This window comes from Hippopotamus amphibius, unplaced genomic scaffold (genome assembly GCF_030028045.1).
Source record: "Hippopotamus amphibius kiboko isolate mHipAmp2 unplaced genomic scaffold, mHipAmp2.hap2 H_1, whole genome shotgun sequence".
In the NCBI taxonomy this organism is placed as follows: domain Eukaryota; kingdom Metazoa; phylum Chordata; class Mammalia; order Artiodactyla; family Hippopotamidae; genus Hippopotamus; species Hippopotamus amphibius.
This window is the reverse complement of record NW_026648280.1, coordinates 2,631,403-2,651,742: the sequence shown is the minus strand read 5'-3', so window position 1 is coordinate 2,651,742 and position 20,340 is coordinate 2,631,403. Positions and strand designations below refer to the sequence as shown.

Here is a 20,340-nt window from a genome sequence, read left to right as displayed (position 1 = left end):
GCAAAGAGGATGAGTCCTAAAGACACACGGAACCCCTGGGTCTAGCCATGCCTGAAGCTGGAGCACCCTGGGACTTTTTCAATAAATTATCCTTTTCCCTTGGGCTACTCTGTGCAAGGCTTTGTGGCCATCACACCCCAAAGGTTCAACAGACATGCTGACCACAAACAAAGGATTCTCAGGGTTTCCTGGAAGGCCTCTTCCATCGTCCTCTGTAATACTAAGTGGCTTCATTCACTCCCAAGGTATGAAACGGACTCACTGACTTTCATCCCATGAACTCTACAACTGTGTCCTTGGCACCTGTATTAGTTTCCTGGTGCTGCTGTAGCAAGTTGCCATGATAGTGGCTCAACATCACACAGATTTCTCTTCTACAATTATGGAGGTCAGAGTCTGAAACAAACCTCATGGGGTGAAAATCAAAGTATGCGCGGAGCTATGTTCCCTCTGGAGGCTTAGGGGAGAATATATTCCGCTCTGTCCGGTTTCTAGAGGCCGTGTAAAATACGTTGCTCATGACACTTTCCTTGTATCACCCCTGCTGTAGCTGTCACATCTGTTCTGACTCTGACCCTCCTGCCTGCCTCTCATAAGGACCCTTGTGATGACACTGGCCCATCCAAATAATCCAGGATAATCTGTCCGTCTCAAGAGCCTTAACTTAATCACACGTGTGAAGTCTCTTTTGCCATACGAGGTTCAAGAAGTTCCAACCTGGATACCTTTGGGGCCTTCACCCTGCTGACAACAGCACCACAGACTCAGGACCACTCCCGCCGCTGCTCGCCCAGCTCCCTCCCCACACCTGCTGCTCCAGGAAGCCCTGATCTCTGAATTCTACCATCCAGCCTCAGATCCCCCCTCCCCCAAGCATCAAAGTCATTCATTCATTCATTCATTCATTCAAGAAACATCTTCTGGGTACCCATCACAGACATAGGAAGTGGTGTCCATGCTCCATGGAACTCAGCCTGATGGAAATCGAGTCTTATGGAGGCTGCTTCCCAAACACATCCTGGACCTGTGCCATCCCCCTTGGCCCACCACCACTGTCACCCTCTCTGCCTCAGCGCTGTCAAACGCACGTTCATTTGTCAGACTCCCGTCTTTCTAGCTAAATTAGAGACTTGTTGAGTTCCTAAGTCCACGAGTCCTATCTGTCTCGGTCACCACTTTATCCACAGCTCCCACCGAGTGTGTAATGGAGGCACGCCAGAAATACATACACCTGTGTGACTGAAACTGACACGGCGGGGAACCCAGAGGGATGAAAATGAAGCACATTATCTATTGGCTTCCATCAGAAATGTGTGGAGGACATTGAAGAATTGTGCACTCACTGTAGAATGCAGTGCCAGGCCCCACCCAATGGTTTCAGCAGCTCTGAGGTGGGGCCTGAGACCTTCCATTTCCACTAACAGGTCCAGAGATGAGGCCATTCTCAGAGCCCTTGACCCAGGAGTAGTGGCAGGTACGTCAGCAAGGCAGCATCTAAAGCTCTCATTCCCGAACTGGGTTCAGGGAGAGGGGAGAGCAGAGGCCCGTAGCCCAGGTGGAGTGGGTGCCACCCTTCCTCCACCCGTCCCAGGATGCCTGGGATTCCTCCACCCCCACCCTCCAAGATACCCTCACAGGAACAGCCATCTCGCCACCATCCACCACACTCACCTTCCTCCTCAGAGATCCAGGTCACATCCTCCACCAGGGCTACTGCCTCCTGGCAGTCCACCGGGTGCTGAGACTCCACCCATGTCCGGAGCTGCCCGGGCAGCGCGCCCAGGAACTGCTCCAGCACCAGCAGCTCCAGCATCTGCTCCCTGGAGTGTGCCTCGGGCTGCAGCCACTGCCGGCACAGCTCACGCAGCTGGGCCAGGGCTTCTCGGGGCCCTGCAACCTCCTCAAAGCGGAACCCCCGGAACCTCTGGCGAGCGGTCTCAGGGTCAGTTGGAAGCTTATCCAGATGTTGCGTGGGCTCCCTGAGGATGTCTGGGCTCAGGCCCTCATCTTCAGCATAGAGGGCCCGGATCTGTGCATTTCGGGGAAGAGCCACCTCCTGGTTCAGTGTGAGGACTTCAACAACCTCGATCTTCATCAGGGGATTCCCAGCAGGAAAAGGATCAAATTGAGGGTCCAACTGAGCCTCAGGACACTCTGTAAGTCAAAAGCATAGCAAGACAGATGGCCAAAAAGTGCACGGAAAGGTGTACAACATCATCAGCCACCAGGAAAATTCAAGTCAAAACTACTGAGAGGGCTTAGAAAGTGGGACGTTCGGCTTGCGAGGGGCCCCCACTTAGGCGTGCACTGGGAAAGAACGATTTGAAAATGGGTGATGTTGAGAAGGGCAAGAAGATTTTTGTTCAGAAGTGTGCCCAGTGCCATACTGTGGAAAAGGGAGGCAAGCACAAGACTGGGCCAAATCTCCATGGTCTTTTTGGGCGAAAGACGGGTCAGTCTCCTGGATTCTCTTACACAGATGCCAACAAGAACAAAGGCATCACCTGGGGAGAGGAGACGCTGATGGAGTATTTGGAGAATCCCAAGAAGTACATTCCTGTAACAAAAAATGATCTTCGCTGGCATTAAGAAGAAGGGAGAGAGGGCAGACTTGATAGCCTATCTCAAACAAGCTGCTAATGAGTAATAGTTGGCAACTGCCTTATTCATTACGAAACAGATGTCTCATGACTTTTTATGTGTACCATATTTAAATTGATCTCATACACTAGACTTCAGATCATGAATGGCTGATGTAATATATCTGTCCTGATTTAAATAAGATTGGCTTGTGGCTAAATGAATATGGTCAGCTTTTTTAATTTTGGTAGCAATTCCAGTTCAATAAGTGCTATCACTGTTTTCCTCTTCTAAAGAGATGATTAAACTTGAATATGAAGTGTTAAAAAAAAAAAAAACTACTGCGAGATATCACTTCATTCTCTCTAGGATGGCTATTATCATAGATGGGTGATACGGGGATATGTGTATAAAAACAGATGATTGAACTTGGTGTTCCCCCCTCAAAAATAATAAATAAATAAAATTATTAAAAAAAAAAAAAGATGGGTGATACCAACTGTTGGTAAGGATGTGGAAAAATTGGAATCCTGGTACACTGTTAGTAGGAATACAGAATGCCACACTACTTTGCGAAACAGTCTGGCAGCTCCTCAAAAAGTTAAACACAGAGTTATATCATGATCCAGGAATTTCAATCCAAGAGAACTGAAACCACATGTCAACACAAAAACTTGTATAAGAATATTCACAGCAGCATTATTCATAATTGCCAAAAAGGGAAAACAACTCAAATGCCCATCAAATGCTAAATGGACAAACAAAATATGGTTTATCCATACAGCATGGATGAACTTTGACTACACTATACTAAGTGAAAGAAGCCAGACACAAAAGGCCACATATTGTATGATTCCATTTATATGAAATACCCAAAATAGGCAAATATAGAGAGACAGAAAGTAGATGAGTGGTTTCCAGGAGATGGGAGAATTGAGAGGATTGGGGGATGATGGCTAATGCATACAGGGTTTCTTCTTTGGGATGCAGAAACTGTTTCGAAATTAGATCATACTGATAGTTGCACAACCTTGTGAACACAGTAAAAACCACGGAATTATATACTTTCAGAAGATGAATTTTATAGTATATAAATTATATCTCAACATAGAAGGAAAAAAACCAGGAGACAACAAGAACTGTTATATGACTGCAACCATGAGGGGAAAAGAACCTGATCCCACCTTCATGGGGGCCAAGAACAAGGAGGTCTGGCAAAAGCAGGGACACTGGGTCTTGGCACAGACCACAGAGCATTTGCTGAACAGAACTCCAGGATGGCCCTGAAGATGCTAAGGAAAGCACACAAAGCAATAGGAAACAAGAAAACTCTCTATAACTCCAAGAAGAAATACTAATTCTAAATGACTTAAAGGCTTAAAAAAATAAATTTAAAAAAGGTAAATAACAGATTATTATTTACTTTCGGTTAGATTTCTGTTTTATTAAGACAGAAATGGGTGCTTCCTAGGTGGCACAGTGGTTAAGAATCCGCCTGCCAATGCATGGGACATAGGTTCCATCCCTGCTCCAGGAAGATCCCACATGGCACGGAGCAACTAAGCCTGTGCGCCACCAAAAAAAAAAAGACTGAAATAGCTTGGCTGATGTCAACAGCAAACCTGTACTTTCACCCTTGCTGTCATGAGTATAAGTGGCAAGCACAGCTCTACCTGGAAAGGAATTCACAGCATGAACTCAAAGCCTTAACAATGAATGCCCAGGAACTTTTACCAGACTAATCCACTCATGATCAGGGAGCTATCAGGAGATGAAGACAGACGATTTCCGTGATACCCAGAGAATGAATGTTCAGAAAGACAACGGCCAGACCACATGCGGCAACAGAACTCTGAACCGCAACCTCTGTGGCAACAAGCCCAGCCAATTAGGACTTGGTTAATGACTTAGTGTTTTCTTTTTGACCCCAAGCCAATAATCTCCCAACAAAACCTTCTCTTTTTTCCCACTATGAATCTTCCCACTGCCAGCCTGCCTTAGTCTCTACCAAACATAAGGGATGGTGGCTGCCCCCTTGCTAAAGTGGGCTCCTAGTAAGCAGTCTCTGCATGTCCTCCCAGTGGTCTTTATTTCCACAACATTCAATTCCTGAGCCGTGTGGTACATGATGGAATAAAACTGGAACACACAAGTAGTGTTAAAACACAGATCAAGAGAATTGTGACAGATTCCCAAGTAAGCATTAAAAAATTAGTACACTGGTTTTACGGGGATTATGACAACATAGAAATGTACCTGTCACATGAAGTAAAAAGCAGAACAGGAAATTACTGCTGAATGACTCCCTCTAAAACAGATTTCCCTGCCGAGTTTATGATTAACTTCTCTTATTCAAAACTTTATCCTCTTTCTTCTCCCTTCTGACCTCAACCCTGTGCTAACTGCACATCAATCAACCAGTGTTAGATGACAAAACTGCTGATTGATAACATCGTTAAAGTACAAATTCAAGTTGTCTCTCCAGGGCAAGATGAGCTAACTGACCCTGGACCACCTGGCCAGAGAATCCTAAACCAGAGACATCATGACTCCTCACACAACGATTAAGAAATGTCATAAAACGATGATTAACCCCAGCCTCTCCGTTCCGCCCCTTTAAAACACTAAGTCAAGGACCCAGTAGGCGTGGACCTGAGACTTGTCTCCACACAATAAACCCTCACTTTGCTGCAAACTCCTGCTGTCAAGAGTTTGGCTTTCTACGCCTGGAGCACAGGAGCAACCCTGCTCAGTTACACTACTGTGGAGCAGCTGCAGTTGCGTTTAAAAAAAAAAAAAAAAAGATTCGGAAAGCGATTAGGACCGGCGCTGCCTGCACACGCCGCCTCTGTGCCTTTCTGCAGTCTGCGAAGCTCCTGCCACATCTGCCACCACGCGCACTTATCAGACAACGCTGGCGGCTGCGGAGCCGGCTTTGGCAGAGTCCGGGGCCACAGCGGACGTCTGCGCAAGCGTCGGAAGCACGCCCAGCCCCTCCTCCAAAGCGTGACTGGGTAAAAAGCCCCCGCCGAGAAAGCCGCGCTCACTCCTCTCAGCGCTCAGGGAGCGAGAGACGACTTCCGGCTCGGGCGGAAGTGCGTCACGCAGCCGCCGCACTACAACTCCCAGGAACCTCCACGTCACGGACTTCCGGCCCCGCCATGTTGAGCCTTCGGGTTCGCCTGAGGCCCTCGGCAGGATGGCAGCAACTCGGCTAGTTTCGGGGCTCTAGCCTCTGGCCTCCCCTCGCACTCTTCTCCCGGCCTCCCAGGCGACGGTGGACGCGTCCTGGGGCGACACCGGCGCAGCACACACACACCTTCTCAAGCTGCAAGTTCTTCCCGTTGAGCGACGCGGGGTGTGGGGAGCGCGGCCGCTCTCCCCGAGAGCAACGAGCGCCGGATTCCCGACCGCTTTACTACCTCCCCCCCTCCGCCCCCAATTCTTCCCCTGTCTCCTTACGGCTTTGTCTTCCCTTCTCCGAACTGCCTGATTACACACCTCGGTTCGGCGGCGGCCTCCACGGACCTCCGGGTGTCGCCCGCTGCTGGCGCGCGGTCCGGGGAGTGAGTCAGCTCGGGGTCAGGAGTCGCCCAGTGCCGGGTGGGGCCGCCCCGCCACCCCAGACTGGCCCGGGGCGTTCCAAGGTTGAAAAACAGGTCCTGGGCCATAACTGTCGCTCATCGGCCGCTGCCAGTCACTTCTTTCCTACGTTTAAAGCTACTTTTTCCTTGATAAACATTATGACAGGCGTTTGACCTCCCATTTCCAACCTCCTCCCCCCACTTCTTCCCAAATAAGGTTTTGAATTGGTTTCATCGCGGGGGCTTGCCCACCCAATTCATATGTGCGTTATCTTGAGCACTTAGTTCCCTCCCTTCTGAAGGCTCCACCCCCCCCCGCCCCCTTCTTGATTTGAAAGTATAGTTAACTTTTCTTTCACTTACGGCTCTGAAGGCTTGGTTGGAATTTCTCTCTCAGGATAACTGGGGAAACCAGGGAGGAATTTACCGGAATTCCAGCAGCACTGGCCTGACATGTAGCCCCGAGGGGGGTGCTCTCTAGCGCCTCCGTGCTGGGCCACAGGCACCATTTTGAACAATAGTCATGCAAGACACTTAAAAATAATCTTAATTATCCATATTGCGTCATAGCTTTTTAATTCCTGAAATTTCCGTTTTGTACTCCTTGGTTAATCAGAGGAATTTTTATTTAGTGCTTTCTCCCTTTAAAAAAAAAAAAGTTGGGTTCTTTTTATTCTACTCCATTCCCTCTACCCCCACCCCTTCTCCTTTAATCTTGATCATATATTTAGTTCCTCCTCTTATCCTTGGGGGCACCAGGGTGTTTTCTTAAAATCTTGCATTGAATGCTCACTCAAGAATGTTAACTGTTTTAAACTGTAGAGCCTGTCTGGGTTTGGATGTCAGGAACTCTGCTGATGCTTTTGGTGCCAAGAATCCAGAGCATCCGCACTCTCCCTGCTGTAGCAGCCCTTCAGGCGGTCACTGGTTCTGCAGCTATCATGAAGCACCTACCGGGTTCTATGCAGTACATCCGATAGCCATAAGCCTCTAAACCCGTGGCTAAGTGTCGCTCTAGGCACCTCAGTCCTCTAAACTCTCTTATCTCTAGAACCATTCCCCAAAACCTCTAAGGTGATCCTCAGGGCTGTCCGTTCCAGAAATGTATTCGCCCCACTTGACAGAAGATGAAAGCTATGTTTACCAGCTAACAAGGCTGAAATGGGATCCCCACCTCAGGAGGCAGGGCTGACTGACCCACCCACCTGCCTGGGGCTGCATAAAATTATTCCTATCAGCTGCAGCTCCAAATACTGACTTTCAACCCACCAGATGAATAACCCCGGGAGGCATTTGGGCAAGTTAGTCCCCTCACCTGCAACTCCTTATCTAGCTAGAGGGCTATTTTCACAAATTCACTGAGCCTTTGAGCAAGGGCTTAATCCTTCTGGGCCTCAGTTTCCCCACCCTAAGCAATTAGGGACCTAAAGCCAGGTACTACATGTACAATAGTGGAGGCTAATGGGAGCTGCTGTTTACTTCTAATCACCATTTTCTGATCTCCTGTTCTCTCCGCTGCCTACCTTCCAGGTAAGCTGTCTCCCACATAGTGCCTGCCCAGTTTCCTAGTGAACGCGGACTGATTAAACAAGTACACTTGGGCTACCAGTCCACAAATATAATAGTAACTTATTACAATGACCTTTTACCAGCTTGTTGTGGGGCAGGAGCGGGCTCGGCTCCCCTCATCCCTGTTGCACATTCCCCTGCCCCTCCTCCTCCTTGTCCAGGATGCCCCCAGCTCTCACCCTTTTCTGATCACTCAGCTCTGCTGGGCACCTGCTACATCGCCTTCTAAATGTGTCTCCCCCACTGCACTGCTAAGGCTGCTAACCGGGTCTCGTGCATGGGAAACTCCTAAGCAGACACAGAAGGATCTGCCAAAGCCAACCATGATCATCTTTACATCCGTTAAAGCAATAGCGTCCAACCTTTACACAAAAGAAATCCATGCTGGGAGAGGCTAGGAAACTGCCCAAGGCTACACACTGGGGAAGGGAGCAGCTGGGATCCAAACCCTATTCTTTTATGCCCTTTACACCAAAGAGGGCTTCACACAGCCACTTACTTTCCCTCAAACATGCCCAAGTGTGTCTTGTCTCATCCAGAAGTCATTGCACTTGCCACCTGCCTGCCTGACAGTCTCTCCCAGCATCTCCACCTGGTTCTCCTTCCCCATCCAGCTCTCAGCTCAGATGTCATCATCTCAGAGCTATCTCCCCGCCCAGTTCTAAACTAGTATTGCCCACCCATGCTTCCCCACTCCCCTACAGATATCCTGTTGTTTCATTTTTCTTCATAGCACTGATTGCCACCTCAGAGTATCTGGCTCACTAATTTATCTCTCCACCTTCTCTAGAACAGCACTGCCCAATGGAACTTTGGTGAAGGAAATGTTCTAGATCTCCACTGTCCAACATAGTAGCCGTTAGCTGCAGGTGACCAATGAACATTTGAAAGATGGCCAGTGCAACTAAGGAACTGAACTGGTAAGTTCATTTTAGTTGCTTTAAGTTTAATCAGCCACACGTGTTCGTGGCTACTCTGGAATGAATGTAAGCCGAGTGAGACCGGGGCCTTTCCATCCTGTTCATTGTGGTGACCCACTCCTATAATGGTACTTAGCATTCTGGCAGGTGCTTAAGCAACATTTGTTGACACAACACAGCTACTAAGTGCCTCGGTGAACGGCTCACTCAAGACATTTGGGCCTTTTAGCCTTATGTCTGGATTTACCCATATTACAAATTTCAGGAAATCTCTCTGGCACTGTAACTGTGTCCCATCTGTAAGTTATGGGAGGATGGCTGCTGCTACAAAGTTCCCATCTTTTACTTGGGAGCCTAAGCGGTTGCGGGGTAAGAGGACACTTGGTTTACACCCCCACCTGCTCCTTCCCAGACCAGCCAGGTCAGGGACTTGGATTCATGCTCCCATAGCAGCATTTCTCTGGAGGCTGCTGGCCGGGATGATTATAGGGCCAAGAAAGGGACTTCGTATATTTCTAGCTTTTGTAAGCCCTCAAAAGAAGTCAATGCTTCTACAATGCTTACTTAAGTCTTCCATGGCCTTTCTCCAAATAGAGCCTGCTCATTCCTTAACAATTTATTCTTAGCGTCCATTTCAAAAAACTGTCACTTACAAAATCTTTCCTCTATCTGTGTTAAATTGGTTATTCCTGGTATAAGCCAAAGCTATTGGTTTCAGTATTTTGTAATCTGTTGCAACTACTCAGGGGATTAGGTTTTTTTTTTTTCCCCCTAAAGGTTTTAACTGTTACAAGCTGCAAATATTTCCTCCTTTTCAATATTTTTCTCATTTTGTGCTTTGGCAAGAACAATGCTATGTATACACTGCAGAAAGAACCTGCTAACATAGCACCCTGTGTTCTGTCACTGAGTAGCTCATGTTCCATGGAAACTATCTTTTAACAGGAAGCAGGAAAATACTCACTGCCCAGGTCAATATAGAGATGCAACTAACTGACCACTTTGTTCGCAGAAAAAGTTGGTTTTAACATTTCTCCTGGGACCAATTTTGCCAACTTTACACTTTTCCAGCAATCTTTCCATTTTATTATTTGTTCATTCCTGTACTCAACAAATAATTACTGAGCACCTATGTTGTGTCAGGAACTGGTGACACAGCAGGAAAAAGACAGTTGTTTCCATTTTATGATCATAGTTACTGTCAGCACCTCTAAAATGGAAAGTCACCCTCCCACCCAGTTTCCTTCTTGGGAGACAATCACATTCTATCAGTTTCTATATCCTCCCAATGATAACCAATTGACACATTCATACTTGGTGTCTGTGTGTATATTTTTAAGGAAAAAAAATTATGTACATCTATATATCTTTATATATGTTAAGATATGTACGTTAAAAGATACATATTTTAAGAAACATGTTTCTTGGAGATTGTTTCATATCACTACATAGAGCTGGCTTATTCTTTATGACAGTTGTGTAAAGTACTATAATGAGAACTATATATATTGCTGAATATCTGTCTAGTTTCTTTTCCCTGTATAGGTTTTTAGTTTGCCTTTTATTCTGTTTATCCAGAAAATGGGCTCTTTTTTTCTTCTTCATTTCTGACTCATTTACTCCTGCTTTTATCTTATTTTTCCTCAGGACTTTTGGAAGTATTTTTTCTCCAAAAAAGGTTTGAGTCAAATGCTTAATTCATTTATTTTCCTTCTTATTCAATTAACAGTTAAAGCACTTCAGGCCTTGAAATTACTCCAGAGACCATATCTGGACACCAGGGAGAGTGGTCCCCAGATAAAAGGATTAAGGTTACATGGTCCTAGAGAACAAATAGATAGATGGTAACAGAGAACATAAAGTATTCTTGAATAAAGACTGCACAGTATGTGATGACACCCTGATGGGCTAGATTCCTGCCAAAACACGTTTGATGGTCATTCAAGAGTCTAGACTTTTGACCCTGTCCCCAAAGATGTGACCCTCTCAAAGTTCTTTGTAGTACTATCTTAAGATTTCCCTTTATCATCCCTTACCTACTCTTGTCTCAGAGCCTGGCCTAGTCTTCAGAGTCTCCTCTTTGAAGAGTCCCTCTTGTCTCTTGAAATTTTTTCACCCATTTATTCACTCAACAGTTTTCAGAGCCAGAAAGTCAGTCACTGTCCTAGCAACTGGGGACATACAAGGGAAACTGAAATAAGGATGCCTGCTCTCACCCATGCTACTTAACACCTGTTCTAGATGTTCAGCTCAGGTAGATAATAGAACCCAAATTGGAAAAACAGGACCTGTTTTACTATATATTTGTACAGTTGACCCTTCACGTCTGACTATACTACACCGTTTTATTTTTTTAAAAACATAGAATGCTTCATGAACTGCGTGTCATCCTTGTGAAGGGGCCATGCTAACCTTCTCTGTATCATTCCTATTTTAGTATATGTGCTGCTGAAATGAGCATTGTACTACACCATTTTATGTAAGGGACTTGAGCATCTACAGATTTTGGCATCCATAGGGGTCCTGAAACAGTCCCCCGTGGATACCAAGGAATGGCTATCCTTATGTGATCAAAGTTTTGCAGAGTTTGCCTTTCTTATGACCCATCTGGTATAAAAACAGAATGTGACATTTCATTTATTATTATTCAGTGAGGTTCTCTTCAGTGTAAGTTTTTCTCTTGTTCTGTCAGATAAGGTGAGAGCTAAGACTAATGATTTGCCTGCACATATTACATTGAGAGTCTACTCTCATATGAGTCCTCTGATGCTGAACACAATGAGGACTCCTACTGAAGAGCTTTTTGCCAGTGAATTCTTTGACTCCTGAAACCTTCCTAACACTGATTACATCCTCAGACACTCTCCAGTATGACTTCTATGATGCTGAAAAAGAGAGCTATTCATGAAACCTTTCCACAGCAATCATGTTCCCATGATTTCAGACTTCTCAGATATAATTATTTGGTATAAGAACTTTTCCAAATTGAATACAACTGGAATTTTTTGTCCAGTATGAATTCTCTCAAATCAGACTGTGTCAGGCCAGAAGCCTTTCCTGCTATGATTGTATTCCTGGGATTTCTTCCTTGTTTGAGTTCTCATGTTGGGAAACTCATGTGAGTCTCCAGTGTGAGCTTTCTCCTAAAGGTTGAGCTGAGCTGAAAATAGGCTTTCTCACACTAAACGTATTTTAGTCTTATTCTTGAAAGAATTATCCTTTATATTAAACAATTGATTTCCTATATCCCCCACACGTTGGCTTTTATAGCCCATGTGAGTTCTCTCAGGCTACACAAGGATGAAATCTTGAGAAGAATTTCCTTCTCTTCCTGCCAACAAAACAATCTTCTTGTACAAGTTATTTTTTTCTACTAATGTTGGTACTAATTTGAGAGTTGCCACATGCATATTCACAGGGCTCTTCTGTTTAAATTCTTGACCAGTCAAAAAAAAGTGAAATGTCCTATAGGCTTTCCTACAATCATGACCTTCAAAACAGTGTCTTTACTCTATTGCTTTCCTAATGTTTAAATCTAGATTATGTTTTCACCCAAGCCACATGTAGAGTAATACTTTCTTGAAACACACTTGAGTGTGAAGGCTGAAGATCTGAGTGCCATCAAGTATTTCTCCACAGTCCTCATCTTCACAGCATCTTTTCAAATTAGTGCCTTCCTGAAGATGAATACCATGTCTTAAGCATTTATCCAGCTTCCCTTCTACTTCAGTGCCTGTGCTGCCTTTTTTGCGGTCATGGAGAGCTGAATGAGCTGCATCAAAGAGGCCTAGATTTCATTCAGTTCCAGTTCTCTGCATTTGAGGAAAGGCACAGCTACACTAGTGCTGTGAGAAACAGACCACTGCAGGAGATGGTTCTGCTATCTTAACAGTAAAGCAGGCCATTCCACACACCTATGATTCCCATGTTTGTATGCACTGCCTGGACCTCAGGGATTCAACTGGCTTCACAAACCTCTACTTGGGTGTTTCTAAGTCCCCTCTCATTCATACTTCATTAACAGAACCAGTCAAGACATGGGATAGTTTCAAAAACATTTGAATCAAGGTTAATACTATTAGGTAGTTCTTTGTACTATTCATCTGTTTGCCTAAAATTATTTCAACATAAAAATACAAACAAAATAAAACCTCTATTTCCACTTTTCAAAAGTCTCTGCCTTTATCAGACTTCCCACGTCACTGACTAATGCCAAAAATTCCAGAGTAGTAATCTCTCTGTTACTGTATTTTTAAAATAAGATACTGATACGTTAAAAAAAAATGTATATAGTAAATACATACATTACAAAGAATAGTCACAGGAAATCCCTTGGAGTCTTCACCTATGAGCAATTTTTGGCAGCTTCCTTTCCTTTGCCCTCTGGGATCAGTTACTCAACTAGCCCCACTGAATCCACCTACGAATGAATGCGGAGGAGTCAGCTTATCCCCAACTGTGCTGCTGCTACTCAGGCCAGGTATTACCACCTCTTCCCTAGATGCTACCACAGCCCTCTGCCTGCTTCCATCTTTGCCCTTCCATCTTCACAGAGTGAGCTGTGAAAAACACAGCACACACCTACTCAATGAAAGTCAAACCCCCTTCACAGTGGAGGCCCTATGTGCTCTGCCGAACTTAACTTCCATGCCAGTACACCTCAGCTACCTCCTCCCAGCCCAGTGGGTGACTTTCCATTCCCAGAATATGCCAAGCTTGCTCCATTCTCACAGTAACCCCAAGCAGTGTTTGTGGCTGGAGGCTCTTCACCACCACTCTTACATGTCTGCAGACTTTCTTTTCTTCAGGAATTGGCTTAAAACTCACCCCTGCATTGTCACCTGACCAACTCCTCTAGAGAAGTTCCCCATTGCTCCCTGCTTTATACCATGTTCTTTTTCTTCTCAGTACTCACACTGTTTGTGTTTACACAGTTACATCTGTGTAGCTTGTATGTAGAAGGCTCTCATCTACAATGGCAGGAATTATGTTAGGTCTTTGGCTTACTACCAAAGTGCAGTTTTTTGGTTGTTTTTGGTTGTTTTTTATACTGCATAGGATACAAGAGGCCTTCCACAAATATTTGTGAAGTAAAGGGGAGGCAGTGGAGGAAAAAAATCACATTAAGGATTCTTTGTGACACACCTCAGACCTAGCCTGCAACAGTATCCTGGTAAGCCTCCCTGCACATGGTTTCTTGTTCTGGGGCACTACCCCTGTCACCTGTCAAGCCAGCTCTCCTGAGATGTGCAGAACCATAGGTGCCCAGTGCCCCCCACAGTAGCTAGATTTAGGAAACTACTAGATCATCCAGAAGTGCATGGCTGGGAAGTTTGCCCACATGGGACTTAAGTTCCAAAGAGGATGAGACACAGACCTGCCTAAGCCAGAGCCACACAGGTGGAAACAGACTTTAGGAGGCTGGATCAAGGGGAGCAGCCAGGCAGAACAGAGACCATGCTGGGTGGATACAAAGTGCTTGTGTTGCTGGGGACCTTCCAGGTAAGGTTTACTTTAGTGACGTGTGCTAATGGTTAGAAGGGAGGTTTTCAATGTAGAGAATGAAAGGAATGACTTTTGAATATGGAAAAGGAAAACAAAATACTAATGTTGAGCCACCAGGCTAACATAGGCATCCAGAAAAGGGGGACAAAGAGTCAATGGAGACTCTAGTCTGTATTGTGGCAAACAGACGGTCATCACCAAAGATGGGAGCCAGGTGCAGATTTCACAGCTGAGAAAGTAGTTCTAAAGCCACTTACATTAGAGCACAGAGAACAGAGGAGGGGAGAACACCCAAAGTTCTCCTTACAGGGCCAGTACACTCTGATACAGAAGTGTCCAAAAATAACAAACACAAAAAAACAAAACCACCCACTTCCCCAACCTAATTTATGAATATTGATGCAAAAATCCAAAAAAGATAAGTTAACACACACCAGCAGCACGTTACAACAAGGGCAATTCTATGATTATGTCACTGTTAACTGTTCAAATGAGAAAATCCCCACGGTCACCCTGGAGGGGGAAAATTGGGGCTATTACTAATTTTCATTTATTAAAAAGGGTGAGGTGACTATTTCTTTATCCAGATAAAAATTGATTTGACTCCAACCAGAATCCAGAGCATGCTTGTCGAAATCCACAAACTTTTAAGTCAGAGACCAGACACTCAAATCGTCACACTCTCAGCCCAGCGTTTTGGAAGCACCAGACATGATGAATGTAATTACATGACTGTGCAAATAAAATAATAATACAACTGCCTCTTCCTTTACACTTGCCAGTAAAATGACTTTGTACTGAGAAAATTAATACGATTTTAACAAAACGGTTACAAGTAATAAGAGTTTAGCAGTATGACAGGTTCAGCTGCAACAACTATGCAAGAATGCAAGGCAGGATTAACCTGAGCAGATTAACAGCAACTACAGTGAACGCCCAACAGCATGTGGAAGGCCTGACTAGCACAGTGAAGTAAGCAGATCCCTCTTTGTACACCTATGCCAAAACTCAAAGAGACCAGTTCTGCATCAAAGAATGTCTGAATCCAATCAAATGTAATATACATTCTAACAGGATTTTCTCAGTGAATCCTGACAAGCATGGTAAGTGTTCATCTGGTTGAGAACAGATAAGTGTGTTTTCTTTTTTTTTTAGATAATGAGAGGAACTACCATTTTCCCAAGTTTGTTATAAAGCTGCAGTAAGTACAGCAATATGGTGTTTACTCAGACACTGACAGAGATCAAGGGAGCATAAGGGGCCAAGAATGCCTGCAGTGATGACTATGGGAATTAAGTCTGTGATAAAGATGGTGTTTCCAATAATCAGAAGAACCAAGTCAGAAAACGGTGCTGGAAAAACCTGTGCCCCACATCGTATACACAAGGAAACCCAGTTACGTGAAACAACTAAAAAAACCCACAAAAATAATAGAACTGAAGAAAGTATTTGTACAACCTGCCCATGTTATGACATGAAACCTAGAATAGGAACAAAGACAGATTTGAAAGGAAAAATATCTGAAATCATGAAACTTCTTTATGGCGATTAAATAAAGGTAGAAGGTGAATGTTGGACTGTTATTTGTTAACGTCCATAATATATGGAGTCATTCCCACCACACACACAAAAGACAAACCAATAGGAAAAAAAATGGGAAAATACATAAACTCACAAAAGCAAAAAAGAAACGATCCGTACACTTATGCAAATATATGTAACTTCATGCGGGAAGAATGAACTAAACTGAACGTATATTTTCCCATCAGATATGTAAACCTTAAGAAGTCTATAAATCCCTGGTATCTTATGAAGAGGAAAAGGAGCTCTCATGTTCTTGAGCAGTATATGTATTTTAAAGGATCTCAGCAGTTTGTTGCTACCAGATTTTTTCACTTACATCTCGGCTGATTCTAAATTCCATTTTTAGAAATCCTACTTTAAAAAACCCAACTTGAATGTGCAAAAAAAAAAAAAGTATGCAAGGAAGTTTTTTGCAGCAACTTGAATGTGCATCAAAAGGAAAAAAATCAAATGTGGACTACACTGCATTTGTTAAAATGAGTGATGCAGACCTGTCTGCACCCCTGAAAACATAAACATATCCATAAAGGTAAACATATCTAAAGTAATCTGGCCAGACACTCCAGGAGGGAAAGGCAGTAAACAATGAGTGAAGCAGGGTGAGAGATCCCCTGTTGCTGACATGGCACCAGCAACAGATTCACATTCAACCAAGCAATACCCTCTAACTCTGAGGCCGGAGGAAAACGCAGGGCTTGATTCAGCATGTCTGCAGCTACTCATTACAACACCCCATAGGGGATTTTCCCCATCCACCTCTTTTTCTAAGACACTAGTTCCTGACTAACCAGGACTCCCGTGTCAGGACTCCCGTATGCCTGGTTCTCACCTGAAAAGGTGTCTTGAGGAACTCCTCTCTCCACCGACCAGAGCTCTTCCTCCTCCTCTAACTGAGATACCACATCTGGCTTGGAAAGCTGATGTTCTGCCCAAGGGAAAAGAGACAGTGCTTGGGGGTTTGGGTTCGGGAGAAAATACTTTTCTGCTGTAGCAATTCTGTCCCTGTGTTCTCCCCTGCTAGGGCATGACTTCTGGTCTAGGGCAGTGTTAACAACCCCACCCATCCCCTTTGCCAGCTGCTTGCTTTTCTGGACTCCCCTGACAGTAAAAGAGGCAGTGGGACCTGGTTCTGGCCAGCAGAACATAAAGGGAAGTTTGTCAGCTGGGGGCCTAAGGCATTTTTCTTTGTAAGTGTGACAGCCGTAGAAAGAGAACTAGCCAGGGTTGCCCCCTCCCCTTCTTTCTTTCTGCCTTGAACATGGATATGATACTTGGCATCACAGTCAGGCACAGACTAACCTAAGAATGGAAAACTTCACACTAACCACGGAGAGATGGAAAGGATCATGGTCTCTGATGATACTCCTGATACACAGACACCACGTCCTGGAACTCCTATTACAAAAACAGTCAACAGCCACTATGGCAGCTGGAAACACCCCTGATAGACCCATCTCCCTGGTATTCAACGCCTCAGAGGGATGGACTAGGTAAACCTTCAAAAGTTACATGTGAAGTTGCCCTTTTCCTATAGGTACAAAGTAAAGAGCTCTCCCTCAGGCTCCAGGGCCTTGACACTTGAACTCGGATCCCTGCAGGCTGAGCCGAAGCAGACACACACTTCAGAGGCACCACATTCGTGCTGCAAAGCACAGATCTTTATTGACACAGAGGCCATCCTTACCCACTGAGACCAGGTTCCTGTAGTTCTCCAGCATCACCTCCCTGTACAGGGACTTCTGTTCAAGGTCCAGCATTCCCCACTCATCCGGGGTAAAACCCAGGGTCACATCTTCAAAGATCACTGGTTCCTAAAACCCACAGGTGTGTGTTTAGCCAGGGCCTGTTGTCACCCATGCTGACAGAAGGGGGAGACTGAGCACATGTAGGCACAATTATCAAGGTGACCTGAGCATTCCAGGTGTCTCATGATTCCTGCATTTGCCTGAAACAGCAAACCCAAGCTTGACACTATCAGGTCACAGAAAGGAAGACAACCCAAGAGGCTGGAGAAGATTCTTCACTTTCTGAAAACCTCTCCATTATTAACCTCGGGATTCCACCACCGGTATCTGTATACCTCCTGTTAGGGAATTCCGTGAGCTGAATGATCACACCCCCAGCCTTCAGCCCCCGCCCACTGCCCATACTGCTTTTACTTCCTACACCTGTCGAGGATTCATACTCAGCCCTTTTTTTCCCCAGTGACTAAACTCTAATGCCAAAGTACTGTACAAATCTAAATGTAAGTCTGATTCCTGCTAAGATCTGTCAATGCCTCCCCCGCACCCCATCCCCAATTTAAAAGATAAATTAGAATCCCCCGTAATTCGACCTCTATTCTAACCACTCCCTTGGAAAGCAACTTGCTATCCCTCCACTCACTAGGGTCTCTCCTTCCCATCCAGTTCCCCCCCGCCCCGTTCCCGAGATGCTATGGGGCCGGGGGCATCTCAGGGAAGGTGGTATCCCACCACCATCCTGCCACCCCCGTTCCCAAATCCAGGGGTAGACTCAGAAACTCACGGAGAAGCCTCTACTCACACGGAACCAGGCCGTCGGAAGCCCGGAGGCCATACCTTCCTCTTCCTCAACGTGTCTCGTGGGAGTGGGCAGAGTCCTGAGAAAGTCGAATTTGGGAGGTGGGAGGGGCGTGAGGTCTACGCCAAAGCCCCCGCCCCCTCGGCCCAATCAACGGGAAACGACAGGTCCATCCCCCACCTCGGAAGACGCCCTAAAGGGATGTCTCCACCTGCTCTCCAACACCCAGAGTGACGGTTTCCCACCCTCAACCAGGAGAAGTCGGCCCCCCACCCCAACCCGCAAGCGCCCAGAGGGGGTGGGCCCGCTGGGCCCGCCCCGCGTCCTCTGGGCCCGGAGTCCCCGACTTCCACTGCCCCTAAAGGCCCGACGGCCGAAGGACGTCAGGCGAGGCTTGCTGTGAGCTCCTGCAATTGGCCGGGTAAAGACCGGGGCTGAGCGCTCCCCGCGGAACGGCCCTAGAACAGAGCCCCCAATGAGCACGAGTATCGCGCCGCACTCACCCCGCGCGCAGCGCACAATGGCGCCCGTCGCCCCGCGACGAAGTACGTCAGTGCGCCGGTCCGAACTACAACTCCCAGACACCCCCCGCGGCGCGACGCGCCCCACCTCGCGGGTGGCGGCCACCTTGGCCGGCCAATTCGGAGCGGCAGGCGAAGCACGGGCGGCGGAAGAGCGCCCTCGGAGGTCCCGCTGGGCAGGTGGAGGCCTTGGGAGGGCAAGTCAGTCCGTTGGGCCCCAGCAGCTGCATGGGCGCCGACGCAGGCGAGGAAGGACCCATACCCGTCCACGAGGGCTGCAACGCGTGAGGCGGCCCGGAAGTGGAGAAAGGGACGCTTGGGAGGGGCAGGGCTGGAAGTGCTGAGGGGCGGGGCTAAAGTCCTGCCAAGTTCTGGGAAGAGGGCGGTGCTAAAGGTGCGTGCAGATCTAATAGGCAAAAGGGGCGGATTAGGGTGGGAGGTGTTCTGGAGGCGGGACTGAAATCAGCAGGAGGTCCCGGAAGGAAAAGAGGGACGGGCCTACGGCGAAGTGTGCAGAGTGAAGCTAAATGTCCTCCAGGCTTAGGGAGGGGAGTGGGGGTCAGGACTAAGTGTCCACTCAAGTTGTGTGGTGAAGGGCAGGGTTAACTGGACCCAAGGCACAGGGGTGGGGGTTGTCCACGGTAAATCAGAGCTGTACAGAACTTAAAGCGATGAAAATAGATTTTATTCAATAAACTATTGCAACAGGGGAAGGGAGCCTCCAGTGTAGAACTGAGGTCAGTTCTGAAAACAACCAGAATAAGGGGATGTATGGCCTAGGACTGGGGGAGTGGGATATTGGTGGATACCAAATGAGGAAAAGGAGACATCAAGTCTGGGGGGATTCTGGCTGAACCAAGCTAATAGGATTTTTTACTGAAGGCAGGCCGGGGTGATGGGATATCACGTGGGAGAGGCAGCGGGGATGAGAAGTTTGATCAGATATCAAGAGTAAGGAATTCTTGATAGACTGACTTATGATTCTCGCTAAAATGGGATTTACAAGGCATTCTACGAGGAGTACACGTGTGGGCCTTACTGAGGAGAAGGTTCAGGGTAACCTGTCTAAGATTTGATTAAGCAAAGGATCGGGGAGTTGGAGTGGGCTGCACAGGATCCTCTGCCCCGTGTCCTCTTCTGTGAGCAAGGTGCCCATGTCTAGGAAATGGGAAACGTCTTGCACTGCCCAGGACCTGGTGTGTCCTCTTCTTCTTTGAACCCAGGCCGCTCTCATCTTCCTTGGGATTCCTGGACAAATTATCCTCATGTCTTCCTCAGAGTCCAGTATCTGGTGTCCTTTCGTCTTCCTCAGGTTCCAGGGCCCAGGCTCTGATGTCGTCTCTCCTTGGGTGCTTGGGGTTCTCCTGTCCTAGTCGGACCTAAGGCTCAGTGTACTCTTTCTCCCCTTCCCTGGGGTTTCCTAACAGGTTTCAGCAGTCCTTTGCCTTTGTTTGGGTCATCCTGTCCACTGCATGCTAAACTTGTTCCAGGATTTATAATTTCTGTGGCTACTGTGGGGAATATCCACGTGCAGGC

At 46.5% G+C, this 20,340-nt stretch overlaps 1 protein-coding gene, 1 non-coding gene and 1 pseudogene across 15 annotated transcripts in view; 1 reads left to right on the top strand and 2 right to left on the bottom strand.

Annotated features, from left to right (window-relative positions):
• LOC130842893 (neurotrophin receptor-interacting factor homolog) overlaps positions 1-19,088 on the bottom strand; it is a 50,051-nt gene extending 30,963 nt beyond the window's left edge. Inside the window, exons 1-5 of one of the 13 annotated variants that reach the window (XM_057719445.1) lie at positions 18,893-19,088; positions 18,269-18,362; positions 17,427-17,553; positions 16,572-16,667; positions 1,672-2,154 (exon numbers count right to left, since the gene is read on the bottom strand). In XM_057719445.1, the coding sequence (XP_057575428.1) occupies positions 1,672-2,154; positions 16,572-16,667; positions 17,427-17,553; positions 18,269-18,319 (757 nt within the window). In that variant the 5' untranslated portion in view covers positions 18,320-18,362; positions 18,893-19,088. The other 12 variants (XM_057719446.1, XM_057719436.1, XM_057719437.1 and 9 more) reach the window with 12 other exon arrangements.
• On the top strand, positions 2,294-2,647 carry LOC130842926 (cytochrome c-like; annotated as a pseudogene). Its single transcript, XR_009050638.1, has one exon. The product of XR_009050638.1 is annotated as a cytochrome c-like (transcript).
• Positions 11,009-11,114, bottom strand: LOC130843069 (U6 spliceosomal RNA). Its single transcript, XR_009050698.1, has one exon. It is a non-coding gene; the product is annotated as a U6 spliceosomal RNA (small nuclear RNA).
• Positions 19,089-20,340: the final 1,252 nt, after the last annotated feature.